Source organism: Salvia hispanica, chromosome 2 (assembly GCF_023119035.1).
Source record: "Salvia hispanica cultivar TCC Black 2014 chromosome 2, UniMelb_Shisp_WGS_1.0, whole genome shotgun sequence".
Taxonomy (NCBI): domain Eukaryota; kingdom Viridiplantae; phylum Streptophyta; class Magnoliopsida; order Lamiales; family Lamiaceae; genus Salvia; species Salvia hispanica.
Window position 1 is genome coordinate 25,509,666 of NC_062966.1, and position 13,741 is coordinate 25,523,406.

Sequence of the window (13,741 nt, forward strand, 5' to 3'; positions counted from 1 at the left end):
TCCAACCTTATACCTTTGAACAAGAAAATAAACTTCTGAAACTAATTTATGGTTTGTTACTAAAATAAAATTATTTATTGCTAAATCCAATTAAGTGCATTTTGTGTAAGCATGTACAAAGCCTAAATAATTGTCTTGTTACAGACATATAGTTCAAATTCTATAATATTAAATTGTGAAGTGTATCCATAGATAAAAAAAATAGAGAGGCTACCAACCATTACAATATTTCAGCTACAAGCTTTTCAATCCTGGCCTGTTTGAAACTTTATATAGCCTAAATTTTATTTTTTGATAGTCTTGTTTCTAGAAAAAAATCTTCAGTCTTCCTCGTTGGATGTTCTTTTCTTCTGATCAATCATTCTTTCTATGAGATCTTCATTAACTGTAGTCTGTATCTGATCAGTAATATTTGGACTGCTCTGATCATTTTGGTCTTTTCTTCTTCACCATATAAGGTAATATATCTTCTACTGTATGAATTATGTTTCATGCTTTATTAATTGAAGTTAGTTTATCAGATTGTTTTTGGCTACTGCTGACTCACTCCGTCCCCAAAGAGTATGAACATTTGGTTCGGCATGTGTTTTAATGCATAATTAGAAAAGTAAAAGAGAGGTAGAAAGAATTTTTTTTAAGAGTTTCCAAAATTTGAAAGTTCATACTTTTCAGGGACAGACTAAAAAGTAAATGGTTCATACTTTTCTGGGACGGAGGGAGTATGATTCTTTAAATTCCATGCAATATTCCCTTGCTAATATTTTAAAATGAGTATGACTAATTAATTAGCCATTTGCATTAGAAATTTTTAGTCATTATATCACATTCTAAAAAACATTTAGTCCTAATATTTTGCTATATAATACCCAGTTTTCTCCTTAAATATAATTAATAGCACGATGTAATAGTAGTAGTAGTTACAGTGTAAAACTAATAAAAGTAATAATGATATTATTATTATTATTATTGTATACTTTTATTATCTTACAAAAACACACGCCAAATATATACCATCATGATGATTATATTAGATGCACTAACGAAATAGTATAAAATTCGATTACGAAGCAAGAAAGATATTTCAAGTGATTTGTGTCATGTATGTATATATTTTGATTCTGACAAGTACACCTAAGTAATAACAACAGTTTTAATATTCAAGGGCCATAATTAATCAGAAATAAAAATTGGTGGCTTTCTTTCTTTTCACTTTCCTACATGTTAAAGTCCATTTTGTGGTGCAAAGCCAATTATTTCATCAGTTGATATATATCATCTTCTTTCCTACTTTCTCTAGATTTCCTTTTCTGATATTCTTTTGATAAACTAGATATATAGAGCTGAAATTTCCATGGATGAAACTAGATGTCGTGGCTCAATCGATGATCCAAGAACTTGCCCTCGAGGCCACTGGAGGCCTGCAGAAGACGAAAAACTCCGACAGCTCGTCGAAAAATATGGCCCTCAAAATTGGAATTCCATTGCTGAAAAACTCCAAGGAAGATCAGGTAATTAATTAACCCTATATATATTAGTATATCTTTATATGGAAATAATTTCTTGTAAATTAAAATCAAGTTCATATATGTTTTAAGTGCATATATAGGGAGATAATAATTTCAAGATAAATTCATAATTATTTTATTATAATTTGTTACTTGTTTCTGGTCCAAAACCCTAAAAATAACATTATATAAAATTTCCTTAAAAAAGGAAAATATTTTTTAATCTTTGATAAATATGATATGTAGGGAAGAGTTGCAGATTGAGATGGTTTAACCAACTTGATCCAAGAATAAATCGGCGGCCGTTCTCGGAGGAAGAGGAAGAAAGGCTCCTTGCAGCTCATAGAATACATGGAAACAAATGGGCTTTAATTTCAAGGCTTTTTCCTGGTAGAACTGATAATGCTGTTAAAAACCATTGGCATGTGATTATGGCTAGAAAGCAAAGAGAAAAATCAAAGCTTTCTGGCAAGATTATTAGAGCCCATAATCAAGATCATGATGCTAATCCTCCCACTAATTACATTTTCCGGCAAAGGAATTCAAGGCTTCAAGAGGAGTATGGATCCAAAATCAGCTTTCAAAATGGTGGGATTAATTTCGAAGATTCTCAAAGCCAAAGCAAGGACAAAATCTTCGCTTTGTCTGCCTTCTCTGGCTGGCCTAATAGTTTGCCACCTTATAACTCTTCTGATCCATGTGGAAGAAGGAAAAGAGGTTATAATCATCAAAGCAATTTCTCCATATTTAGCCCCTATCATGACTCGATTGAGGCCAGAATTGGTAAGACCGCGGTTTCAAACATCTTCAATTATTCGTCACGTGGTGGGGAGGGGTCGTACCAATTTGGCAAGACGCGGACGAGTGTAGATGGTTTGCTTGAGGAGAAATCCATCGAGAGGAAAGATGTCCCGTTCATAGATTTTCTTGGTGTGGGAATCTCTTCTTGATCGATATTTATGTTATGAGCTTGATTAGGGTTTGTTGGATCGAGGAATTTTATGGCGGCAAAATCGACATTAATTAGGGTTACAAAAAGTTGTGTGGTTTGCATGGATATGCATTTTGGTGTGGTGTAGATTGGAAGATCTAAGGTATAGGTGATGTATGAGTATAACTGACTATGATGAGTGGGTTAGGGTTGCACACAAAATCTTGTTATGTTTAGCAATGAATTAATTAGTGTAGTGATAATGGTAGGGTTTGAGTTATGTTAGTAGTTACGACATATTTTGGATGATTTTAGATTGTATGATTATATCAAGCCTATGGATCTATGGGGTTTTGTGTATTGTTTTCACTTGGTTTGAGTTTTAATTATATTTTGAAGGACTGAGGAACTTAGTTATACTCTCTATTATTGCTCTTATAATATTTGGTGATCTCTTGTGTTTCTCTCGTTTGAGTTCATCTCTTCGTGGCATCGATCAATATTTATGATGGATATTAAATCAAATTAACTTTCATATGTAATATATATTGTTGAATGTTGAGCCTAGCTAGTATCTAAAAATGTGTAATGATATGGCCTTAAATATAATGTATTGGTGTAACCATAATATTAAAGAATACTAGTAGTAAGTAAATTAATGTAATAACTTGCATTATGGAGTAGACGACAGGGATTAATTAATTATAGATTGTATAAATTCACTAAGTAAAATACGCATAATAATCAATAAATTTAAGATTTATGCTTGAATTTAATAATACACGTGAATCTTTGTGAAGCTTGGAAAAACATGATTTGTATTATCTAAAAGTTCATAGGGCTTGACGATTTAATCTGAACTGTGAATCCAAGTAGCAAAGTTATGAGAATTATATTGAAGCTTAATCGCAAATCATAATAATAAAGCCCATTTTTAAGTGGCGTATTTTAATTAAGTTGGCCCGCCACTGGTAAGGGGCCCAAAAGCTTTACGCCTAATCATAAAACTAATCAAATTAAGGCTTATAATCCAACGTAATTGATTCTACCTATAAAGCCTATTTTATGCAAGTTCAAGGTCTTAGTATAAGTTGCTTTTACGTACAACGATGAACCACAACTTAGATGTTAAAACACCTCTCTTCCAACAACAGATAGACAATACGAATTCGCGCTCCTATAGTAGTAAATGATTTCTAAACATAAGAGATCGTGTCAAACCATAAATGGACAAGACATCAAGGATAGAAATATCAACATTCGATTTCTCCTTTTCCAAAGTTGGGGCTGCTAGCTACAAAGAAAATTAAATTATTGGACTTACTAATCGACATCAGAATTGCCTCATCACTTTTGATTATATTCTAATTAGATGTTAACCATCTTATAAAATTAATTATAAGTAGTGACTCAGGCATAATGGATTAGTTACGCTAAAGTTAATATATTCAATAACTTTCTAGACCAATTAACGGCAAAGGCCATAGTTTATTTTTAGTCGAGGGAGAATGATACACGTCGTTAGCTACCTTGCACGTAAAGGCTAGAGTTTTTAAATTAGCAGTAAAATATATCGCATGAGAGAATTTCATACAATTTATTAAATGACAATCCTAACAATATAAGTGCGAATTAGCAAAATAGATTTGTAGATATATGATTTGCAAAACTATAATCGAACCACAAATCCTACATAATTTACATTTTGTTTGCACATAAATTAATGAGATTTATCGACAAACTTATTACTACAATTGTGTAATAAATAACTCACGAATTGACTTATATATTCTGTCCAATAAAATTAAATGAAAAGTCAGCTTGGAGCAGGTAGGAAACAAGACTATTGAATAGAGATTTCTTGCATAACACTTACTGCGAATTAAAGACTCGCAACCATTTCTCTTCTATAAAAATCTACCACGTTTCTTCACAAGATTAATTATTTGATAAGAGCTAACAACTCTCAAAAATTCATCAAGACATAATCAAGAGAAAATATTCTCATATTCCACGTAAGTATTCAAAAATTAGGCATCATAAATCATGTCTATATCCAAATCTCTCATCACCTTCAGATTTCTCCAACCTCAATATTCTCAGCCCTCTGAAACTCGAAAATCGATATCATTATCTTCTTCCTCTTCTTCATCTTCATGTTTTTGGGAACATAAAATTCGATCGAAACAATATCACGCAAGTCCAAGGTACGTGTTACATTGGTTGATCAATATTTCATATAAGTTTCATCATTATTAATTAATATTGTAGTATAATTCATTAATTAATTCTCCATCTTTAGGAGATTTATCGTACGCAGCGTTGTTCAACCGGGAAGTCCACCGCCCTCCAAGCCTCCTTTCAGTTTCATGTACGTCAAATTAAATTTTTTTAATCATCAAAATATAATTAATATATTATGTTTGTGGTTAAATAATTCTATTATTGAATTAAATCGGTGCAGAAAATGGATTGTGGGAGTAGCTATAACAGTAGTTCTACCCTTCTTCAGTAGTAAATGGACATCGCTTCTCAAAATTAAAAGTAAATCTATTTTTTCAAAATAAATTAATATAGTGAATAATTATAATAATGTGGGGATGAATTTTCAGATGGAGTGGAGACGGCGGTGGAGATAGCCGAGGAAATAGTTGAGGCGGTGGAGAAGGCGTCTGAGGGGGTGGAGAAGGTGGCGGAGAAATTGGCAGAGGATCTTCCCGAGGGCGGAGGGCTAAAAAAAGCAGTGGATTTTGTTGAGCATGTGGCTGAAATAGCTAATAAGGATGCTCATAAACTTGGAGACTTGATAGATAAGGTAAACTAATTAATTAACTACTTTTCGTTAATCAAAATTGGTATAAACTTGGAATAGAACTCAATTGGCGTCACGAAAATGTAAGAATGAATATTGAAAATAGCTATTTTCTTCATTTGGAAATAGTGTGTTTGATAGAAATGGGACACATAGCATATATAGTGTGTTTGAACTTTTGAAGGAGATTGAACACTACATACATAGAGCATTTAAACAAATAACTAGTGTCATTATATTTTAAATTTGCTTACTAGTACCATATCAGTTTACTGATTTATTAATCTCAGTAAACATATCAGTTTGCATCTAAAAATATATCAATTCTCTTTAATATTAATATTAGTTTGTATATTTCAAAATTCATTTTTACCCATGAATCAAATTAAGGCATTCAATATTGAAGTCAGGAAATTCGAAACCATCCATTTTACGATCTAATGGACCATAATAGTTTTTAGTTCTCATATAAATGGTAGTCTTATTGGGCTAGATCCCTACTAACTATATATGTTAATCTATTTTGTTAATTTACTTAATTAATTTTATATGCAGGTTCAAGAAGTAGAGGAAAAAGTAGAGGATTATGTGGAATGTGTCGTTGAGAGTGCCATCAACCATGAGCATCACAAAGAAGATAATAAAGAAAATGGAGCACAAAATGAGGAAGAAAATATAGCCAAAGAAAAAGAAGAAGAAGAAGGAGATGGTAATGACACAGGGAAACATTAATGTGATTATACATTTAATTAGTTAATATTAAAGTGTAGAGTAAAATTTATCTCAAGAAAAAAAGTGTACTAATACAATGACATATTGTACTAGATTTCTTAATTTTTTTTCGATGTATATCAAACTTAAACTTCCTTATTGAATTGATAATTTATTGTAACTCAATAACTTATAAGATCTGTGTGTCTTCTTGCCAGCATAAATAGCACCATATATATTGGTCCGAATATTAATTAGTTAGTTACTTGTAAAATCAGAAAAAACTGGAAAATGTAAATTAATTTCGTATTAAACTTTGAGTTTAAGTTAGTGTTAAATACTTAAATCTGATCCTAATCAGGAAATAAAATTAATAAAATTTTCAACGTAACTAGTCGTGGATGAAATTTCATTTGAACGTTAGCTAGCTTTGACCTAACTACCTCTAAATCGAACCACCACAATTAACACACATATATTATATAGGGAGTATGTAATAAAGTTATAATTTGGGCATAAAAAACACATGGGATTGGGATAAGAGAACTTACTGGTAGATAAATAATTCATTTATTACTTTATATTTGGAGCTTTAGCCAATTACCTTAAAATACGAGGATTGCTTCAGTAGAAAATTAACTTAAAAAATTTAGTTCAATATATGATACATGTCCCTAAAAATGAATTGTATATTTGATATGCAATTCGGTCACGAGTCAGGACAATTGGAAATTTATGAATTTTCACACTTATTGTTCCTTGTAAAAGTCTACAACTAATCTTTACTAAACTGGCTTCAAAACAACCACTACTTTTTACATTTGATTTTATTATTTTAATATGTAACTAATTAAGTCATACATATATCATAATTTTTCTTTTACAAATATTGCATTTGCATCATACCGACCTAGAATCTAGCTAGCTAGCTATGTATCCATAACTATATACGGATTTATCAATTCGTACATGACTTATATAATTATATCTACATATGGAGGATCAATTAAATAGTGGAGTAATTAAATTAATTTTATTCACATCTTATCATCATCCTTATATGATCAATTAAGGTGAAATAAAAATCAATTAGGAATGTAAAAAATGAATTTATCATTAAATTAGTTTATACTTGACGTACAAAACAATTTCAACTTATCCAATCATACAATTATTTTATATCTTGTTGTAATCTTTACTGACCACATTAATTCCTACTTGATAATGACCATACCCAGATATTATACAACCTTACGTAACAAAGTATCCCAGATAGAGTGAGAGAAAGAAGAAAGAAATTTTTTTTGTCATTTAATTTTGTCAACATTTAGTTCTCTATATATGCAAAGTATTAGTATAATTAGAAATTTAAAATTTTAGTTGATGTGTAGCAAGAAAAAAGAAGACAAAAATGAAGTTGAAGCGGCACGATTAGTGGAATAAAAAACATAAATATGAATTTAAGAATCAATAATAATACCTTTTCTTGATGATAACTAATTTTTTACTTCATCAAAAAAACCAAAGAGCGAAATAAGAATTTATAATTTACTTTCAACGTGCATAATAAAAGGTGCCTATAAATTAGTGCGGGGAGTAGTTACTGAGCCTGCCAGTGGATACTCTTGATAATTACCCAAAAAAAAAAAAGGAATAGTATATTCAAAGTTCAACTTTTTTATCAACAGCAAAAATTATTCACATTGAAAAGTCTTGAGCTCTTATTTTCTTATAGCTTTCTCCCTATAAATCTGAGCCATATAGAAGTAGTACACACACTACACACGTACACATCTTCTTCTTCTTTACAAAATCATATAAATCTTTTTTCCTCTAAAATCGAAAGAACACTTGAATAGATTGCAAAAATCTTGGTCTGATATGTTGATCAAGATCCCACACGTTTGCGATTCTTCTTTGGGTGGTTTCAATCATAAAAAAAATCATCGTCAGGAATCCAAATCTCTACTACAACATATCGATAAGAATAACATGGTTTTGATCTTCAATTCTAAAGATAAACAAGCTTTCCAACCTCTAAGGAGCCATACAAGATTTCTGCAAAGCTATAGCAAAAATACAAGGTATGTAAATTCCGAAATGAATAGTTGTATATATATTACTCCATATTATATCGATTTTGTCACATCGTTTGATACATGCTGGTTTCAGAAATTTTGTCGTGCGTAGTATGGAACCGGGAGCTCCGCCTCCCGGACCTCCTTCGAATATTTTGTAAGTCAAATTAATTTCATTTTGTTGTTTGTTTATGCTTATTTCTATCCTTTTCCAATAGTTATTATGTTTCTTTTTGTATAAAAATTTGGACAGAAGCTGGGCTGCGGGTGTGGCTGTAGCAATAGTGATACCTTTTATCAGCTACAAATGGGGTCCATTGCTTAAGAGTAAGGATTCGTTGCATATTCTTAAAAATATCATAAAATTCTCTTTTTAATATTAAATATTAGCCAAATTACAAGAAAAATCTTGGAAGTTTATTGAATTTTTGGATCTATCCTGCAATTTTAAAAACTATCCAAAAAAAACAAGGAATTTTTTATTTGATCGCAATTATCTTATGGCCAAAAAATCGATATCAGTCGTGTAAGTCTTATGCTAATTTTTAAAGTTGTGGGATGAATAAGAATTTGATATCATGATTTTTCGACAATTTCTTATATATCTAAGTACTTACTCCGTTTCATTGAAAATGACTCACTTTTATTTTTGGTTTGGCCAAACCAAGATGACTCATTACTAAAACTGTAAATACCTTTCTGTCTACTTTATTCTTTCTCTCTTACTTTATTCTCCTCATTCTCCACACAAAATAAAGTTGTATAAAATCTTGTGCCACCTAAAAAAAGGTCATCTTTCTTGGGACGGTGGGAGTACTAGTTACTTTGTTAGTGCATAATTAAGCCATAATGTAATTTTTTTTGTATATAGCCGATTATTGCATAATAAAATAGATAATACATGCCATTTTTTTTATATGTGTATGTAGGCAAGGTTATGGCCGCTTTGCAAAAGGCGGAAGACGTGGCGGAGGCGGTGGAGAAGGTGGCGCATAAGGTGGAGAAGGTGGCTGAGGATATCGCCGACGATATTCCAAAGGATACAAAACTAAGGGAGGTTGTTGATTTTGTTGAAAAAATTGCTGAAAGGGCAGGAAATGATGCTGGAGCGATTGATGACTTCATTGATAAGGTTCTTTATTTTTTTTTAAAATTCACTATATGTTTCGTGTTAATTCTGCACACAATTTAGTCAATGATTAATAAGCCACTAGTTAGTCATTATAGATTAATTAAATTAAATAAAAAAAGTTACAGAATGATAATGACCTAACAGTATAATTTTCAAGGAACTGAAAACGATAGTATCCTAATTATATATTAACCATCCATTTCATTAATATTTCATTTGACCACTTTTTGATTTTAATAATTCGTTTTCCACGAACAATTTTAATGTTATAATTTTTTGATGTGGATGATTAATTAGTAGTTTTATATTTAATACAGTAAACATGGAATGTAAATGGGTGGTGTAAATGCAGGTTCAAGAAGAAGAAGAAAAGGCAGAAACCATTGCTAAATCTCTCAAGGAAGATTTCAAGAAGGATCCAGCTGAGGATTCGAAAGATGAAAAATCAAATGCTGAAAATTAAATTAGAAAAGTTATACAATAGTATTCGTACTTGATAATCACATTAGTTTAATTCCGTTTCCTAAACATCCGAATTAGCTTTTGGTAGGCGAATTTATTTTGTAATTATATGTTTTAGAGTTTTCGTAATTATTATGTTGATCACAATATCGGACTAAAATAATCTTAATGCTAGAAACTTGACTTAGTTCAAATTTCAAACTGATGGATTGGACAATAATAATAACAATATATTCCCTCCATCTATCATTTAAAGCGTTATTTCGATTCGACACGACTTTTATGAAATTGCTTAACTTTGTGAAGAAAAGTTAAGGAGAAAGTAAGTGGAAATATGAGACCTATTTTTATATTAATTTTAATAAATTATGCGTGTAAAAAGGTCCGTAGAATGTGCGGTCATATACCAAAAGTGGAAATAACCTAAAATAACTTAAATATTTTAAATGGTGAACGGATGGAGTGTAATTAGTAAATTATGCAGTACTATGAATTAGGAGTAGTATTGTTTTTAGATTTATGACTTTGGCACAAGCTAACAACTTTTCAGTCCTTAATTAGGGGGTTGAAGTCAAGGTAAACAAATACTAGTAAACAAAAAATATTGAATACAGCTGTAAGATTTTAATTCACCTAACAACTTTGATAATTAACACAAAAACACTATACGGTGTGACGTGCCTAGACAATACACTAGATCAAACATATAATTAGAAATCTCTTCAAAGTAGTGTGCGTACATGTTTTTTTCTACACAATAAAACCTTTCAACAATCTTTGATTTTCTCAGGATTTCATCATATATTCAGTAGGGGAAATGGCTCTAAAAAAACAATCCTCAATATCGCAGCTTATTGAAGCTGAGTGATTTGAAATAAATTTACACTAAAACTACATAGTTTTGATAGTGGACAACGGATGCTAATTGTGTGATAGAGAACCTTGTTTGAATTTAGTTTTGATCGAGGTTATATATTTTAAATTTTTTAATACAAAATTTTAAGAAAATAATAAATATTTTGTTGTGATAATACGAAATTTTTCCTAACAATTCATACAAAATATAAAAAAAATTGACTATTAGATAAATAAATTTTTATTTAATAGGGCTTTGTAACACCCCGACTTTTTCTAGTACTACCTTTTTATTTGTTCTTAAAAAGACATCATTTGTACACCTAAATATTTTAGCCTTTGTTTCTTTTACGGAGAGAAAGATTTTATAAATTTGGACTTGAACAATTATTATTTTCTTAACCCAATTCTTTTTCTTACTTGAAAGAATAACTTGTTGTAAGCCCAAATCTATCTTTTTATTTTTTCTTCATGAGCACTTTAAATCTACAACAAATGTTGTGTTGCTTTTTCTATTTTTTTTCTAAATGGGGTCAGTTTGATTCTTGTTTAGTCGGGGTTTAAGTTGATTAATGTTGAGCTGATTCCATGGCGATGATTTAAAGCAGAAAAATACGACTTTTTTTTTAATGAAAGAAGGAAGGATAATTTAAGCACACGCGTGGTTTTGCATGCATTGTTTTAAATTAGTTTTATATTGCAAATCTAATTTTTGAATCTCTGGCTTTTAAAAAGGTGGTTTTGCATGCATTGTTTTAAATTAGTTTTATATTGCAAAGTCTAATTTTTGAATCTCTGGCTTTTAAAAAGGATGATCTTTTGCACGTCATTTAAGTTGGAACAGAAAGTTGATTGAGGAGCTAACTTTTAAAAAGGATGATCTTTTGCACGTCATTTAAGTTGGAACAGAAAGTTGATTGAGGAGCTAAGCGTTTGAGGTGGACTTTCTTTTTAAATGAGGACTATGTCCTAAATATATTTTGATGTGAGAAGGTGGTGAAAAAGTTTATCTTGCCATGCTCTTGTGTTTTATTGGAACCTATCTGAAGTGGTTTTGCCATATATGTTTAATCGAATTCGGATCTCAATAGGGCCGCAAACCCTGCTCGGACTAGTGTACACCCTGTAGATCGTGCGCCATCTCTTTCAAGCTGGCCGGTCTAGTGACTTGGTTCGTGGCCACGTTCCTTGTCATGTATGTACAGATATGGTATGATAATGTTGAATGTGGATGGAAAATGGTTATGCAACCGAACTTTACGTGAAATACATTTTTAGTGTACTTGGGTTTTGTTTAAAGTTAAAACCTCCAAGGTCACTCAATTATGACTTGAGAAACTGTATTTTGATATGTGTCCACTAAGTGCATCAAGTACTCAGCCCTGCATATTGTTTTTAAAATGTGCAGGTTGAGCGGCGACGGACGTGGTGGATGTTGAGCAGAGTCATTGAAGATTATGTCTTGTTTAGTATTCGGGATGTGTCTGGTCTTCATACTAGACATTATTCCATGTCTTGAACGCTTCCACTAGAATTCTATATTTTTCTTTGGATTGTTTATCTATGGGTCTTTGTTCCTCGAAGTTAGTATTTGTTGAGACGGTTGTTTGTCGTTTCAAGTTTCGCAGTTATTCAATTGTTTTGGTCGTACATATTTTGTTCTTCCCCTTTCTTTTATCCTCCCCTAATCGCGATCAACCGTGTATTCTATCCTTAGAAAATGCGGACGTGACAAAGTGGTATCAGAGTATCTAGGGATACGAATCTAGATCAAGAAGGAAAGAAGACTCTTGAGTCCAGAGTGGAAGGAACATTGCTCTGATACCACTTTGTCACGCTCGCATTTTCTAAGGATAGAAAACACAATTGATCACGACTAGGAGATGATTAAAGAAGCGGGGAAGAACAAGATAGGTATACCTAAACAAATGAACAACTGCAAAACTTGGAAAATGACAAAAGTATTGTCTCAACAAATACTAACTTCGAAGAATAAAGACCCAAAGATAAACAACCCAAAGAAATTATAGAATTCTAGCGGAAGCATTCAAGACATGAAATAATGCTGAGTATGAAGACACGACATATCCGAATACTAAACGAAACATAATCTTCAATGACTCTGCTCAACATCCACTACGTCTGTCGCCGCTAAACATGCACGTTTTAAAAACAATATACAAGACATAGTACTTGATTCACTCAGTGGACACATGCCAAAATATAGTTTGTCAAACCATAATTGAATGACCTTGGGGCTTTTAACTTTAAAACGAAACCCAAGTACACTAAAAATATATTTCAACTAAAGTTCAGTTGCACAACCATTTTCCATCCACATTCAATATCACCATACTATATCTTAACATATAGTACTTACATGACAAGGAACGTAGCCACGAACCAAGTCACTAGACCGGCCAACTCGAAGGAGATAATGCACGATCTACGGGTTGTACACTAGTCCGAGCAGGGTTTGCGGCCCTACTGGGATCCGAATTCTATTAAATATATAAAGCAAAACCACTTCAAATAGGTTCCAATAAAACACAAAAACATGGCAAGACAAACATTTTAGCCTCCTTTTCAAATCAAAATATATTTAGAACATAATCTTTATTTAAAAAGAAAGACCACCTCTAATCTTAACTCCTCAAACAACTTTCTGTTCCAATCTCAAACGACGTGCAAAAGTTCACCTTTTCTAAAATAACATAATATGCAAATATTAGACTTTGCAAAATAAATTAATTTAAAAACAACGCATGCATCCTAATTGTACGTACGCATGCCTAAAACCTTCCTGCATTATCATCTCGGGAATTAACAAACAGTCTTACAAACAATTAGTCGACAAAACTAAGGAAATTAGTCCTCCACAATTATTAGTAGCAGCCGATCCACTCTCAAAACCCATTAGCCCAAAACAACTCACTACTCCCGGCCCAAATCAAAGTCACAACCATACTTCACTATTTGGACTACTAAGTGAGGCCCAACAACAAAGAAAAAAAATGTTGCTCCATCTAATTCCAACTTTCATCTCTCGTAAATTTCGAAAAGAACAAATTAAATTACTCCAGCTAGGGGTGGGTCGATACGATATATCGTATCGAAAACGTTGTATCGTGTATCGTATCGAAAATATCGATATATGAAAGAATTTCATATCGTTATCGTATTGAAAGTTTCGATATATCAAATTTCGATATATCGAACTTTCGATATAAAAAAATTTCATATCGTTATCGTATC

At 31.6% G+C, this 13,741-nt stretch overlaps 3 protein-coding genes across 4 annotated transcripts; all 3 read left to right on the forward strand.

Moving 5' to 3' along the window:
• Positions 1-319: 319 nt before the first annotated feature.
• On the forward strand, positions 320-2,862 carry LOC125208281 (transcription factor MYB54-like). The gene is made up of 3 exons (XM_048107862.1): positions 320-458; positions 1,331-1,508; positions 1,752-2,862. The coding sequence occupies exons 2-3, from the start codon at positions 1,352-1,354 to the stop codon at positions 2,453-2,455; spliced, it is 861 nt and encodes a 286-aa protein (XP_047963819.1). The 5' UTR covers positions 320-458; positions 1,331-1,351; the 3' UTR covers positions 2,456-2,862.
• A 1,512-nt stretch (positions 2,863-4,374) lies between these two features.
• On the forward strand, positions 4,375-6,123 carry LOC125203235. Its single transcript, XM_048101547.1, has 5 exons — positions 4,375-4,643; positions 4,739-4,807; positions 4,901-4,980; positions 5,049-5,251; positions 5,804-6,123. The coding sequence occupies exons 1-5, from the start codon at positions 4,483-4,485 to the stop codon at positions 5,978-5,980; spliced, it is 690 nt and encodes a 229-aa protein (XP_047957504.1). The 5' UTR covers positions 4,375-4,482; the 3' UTR covers positions 5,981-6,123.
• A 1,576-nt stretch (positions 6,124-7,699) lies between these two features.
• On the forward strand, positions 7,700-9,825 carry LOC125207742. Of its 2 annotated transcripts, none has more exons than XM_048107217.1 (5): positions 7,700-8,043; positions 8,132-8,194; positions 8,294-8,364; positions 8,967-9,169; positions 9,522-9,825. In XM_048107217.1, the coding sequence occupies exons 1-5, from the start codon at positions 7,841-7,843 to the stop codon at positions 9,630-9,632; spliced, it is 651 nt and encodes a 216-aa protein (XP_047963174.1). In that variant the 5' UTR covers positions 7,700-7,840; the 3' UTR covers positions 9,633-9,825. The 2 variants fall into 2 exon arrangements, with proteins under 2 accessions (XP_047963174.1, XP_047963173.1); XM_048107216.1 differs by having other exon boundaries at positions 7,711-8,043; positions 8,291-8,364; positions 9,522-9,778.
• Positions 9,826-13,741: the final 3,916 nt, after the last annotated feature.

Bases quoted from the DNA above. Each gene is read 5' to 3' on its own strand.
- LOC125208281 (XM_048107862.1), top strand. From the start codon at position 1,352: ATGGATGAAACTAGATGTCGTGGCTCAATCGATGATCCAAGAACTTGC. The intron at 1,509-1,751 runs GTAATTAATTAA...TATGATATGTAG, and splicing joins AAAACTCCAAGGAAGATCAG to GGAAGAGTTGCAGATTGAGA.
- LOC125203235 (XM_048101547.1), top strand. From the start codon at position 4,483: ATGTCTATATCCAAATCTCTCATCACCTTCAGATTTCTCCAACCTCAA. The intron at 4,644-4,738 runs GTACGTGTTACA...CTCCATCTTTAG, and splicing joins CAATATCACGCAAGTCCAAG to GAGATTTATCGTACGCAGCG. The intron at 4,808-4,900 runs GTACGTCAAATT...AAATCGGTGCAG, and splicing joins AAGCCTCCTTTCAGTTTCAT to AAAATGGATTGTGGGAGTAG.
- LOC125207742 (XM_048107216.1), top strand. From the start codon at position 7,841: ATGTTGATCAAGATCCCACACGTTTGCGATTCTTCTTTGGGTGGTTTC. The intron at 8,044-8,131 runs GTATGTAAATTC...TGCTGGTTTCAG, and splicing joins AGCTATAGCAAAAATACAAG to AAATTTTGTCGTGCGTAGTA. The intron at 8,365-8,966 runs GTAAGGATTCGT...ATGTGTATGTAG, and splicing joins ATGGGGTCCATTGCTTAAGA to GCAAGGTTATGGCCGCTTTG.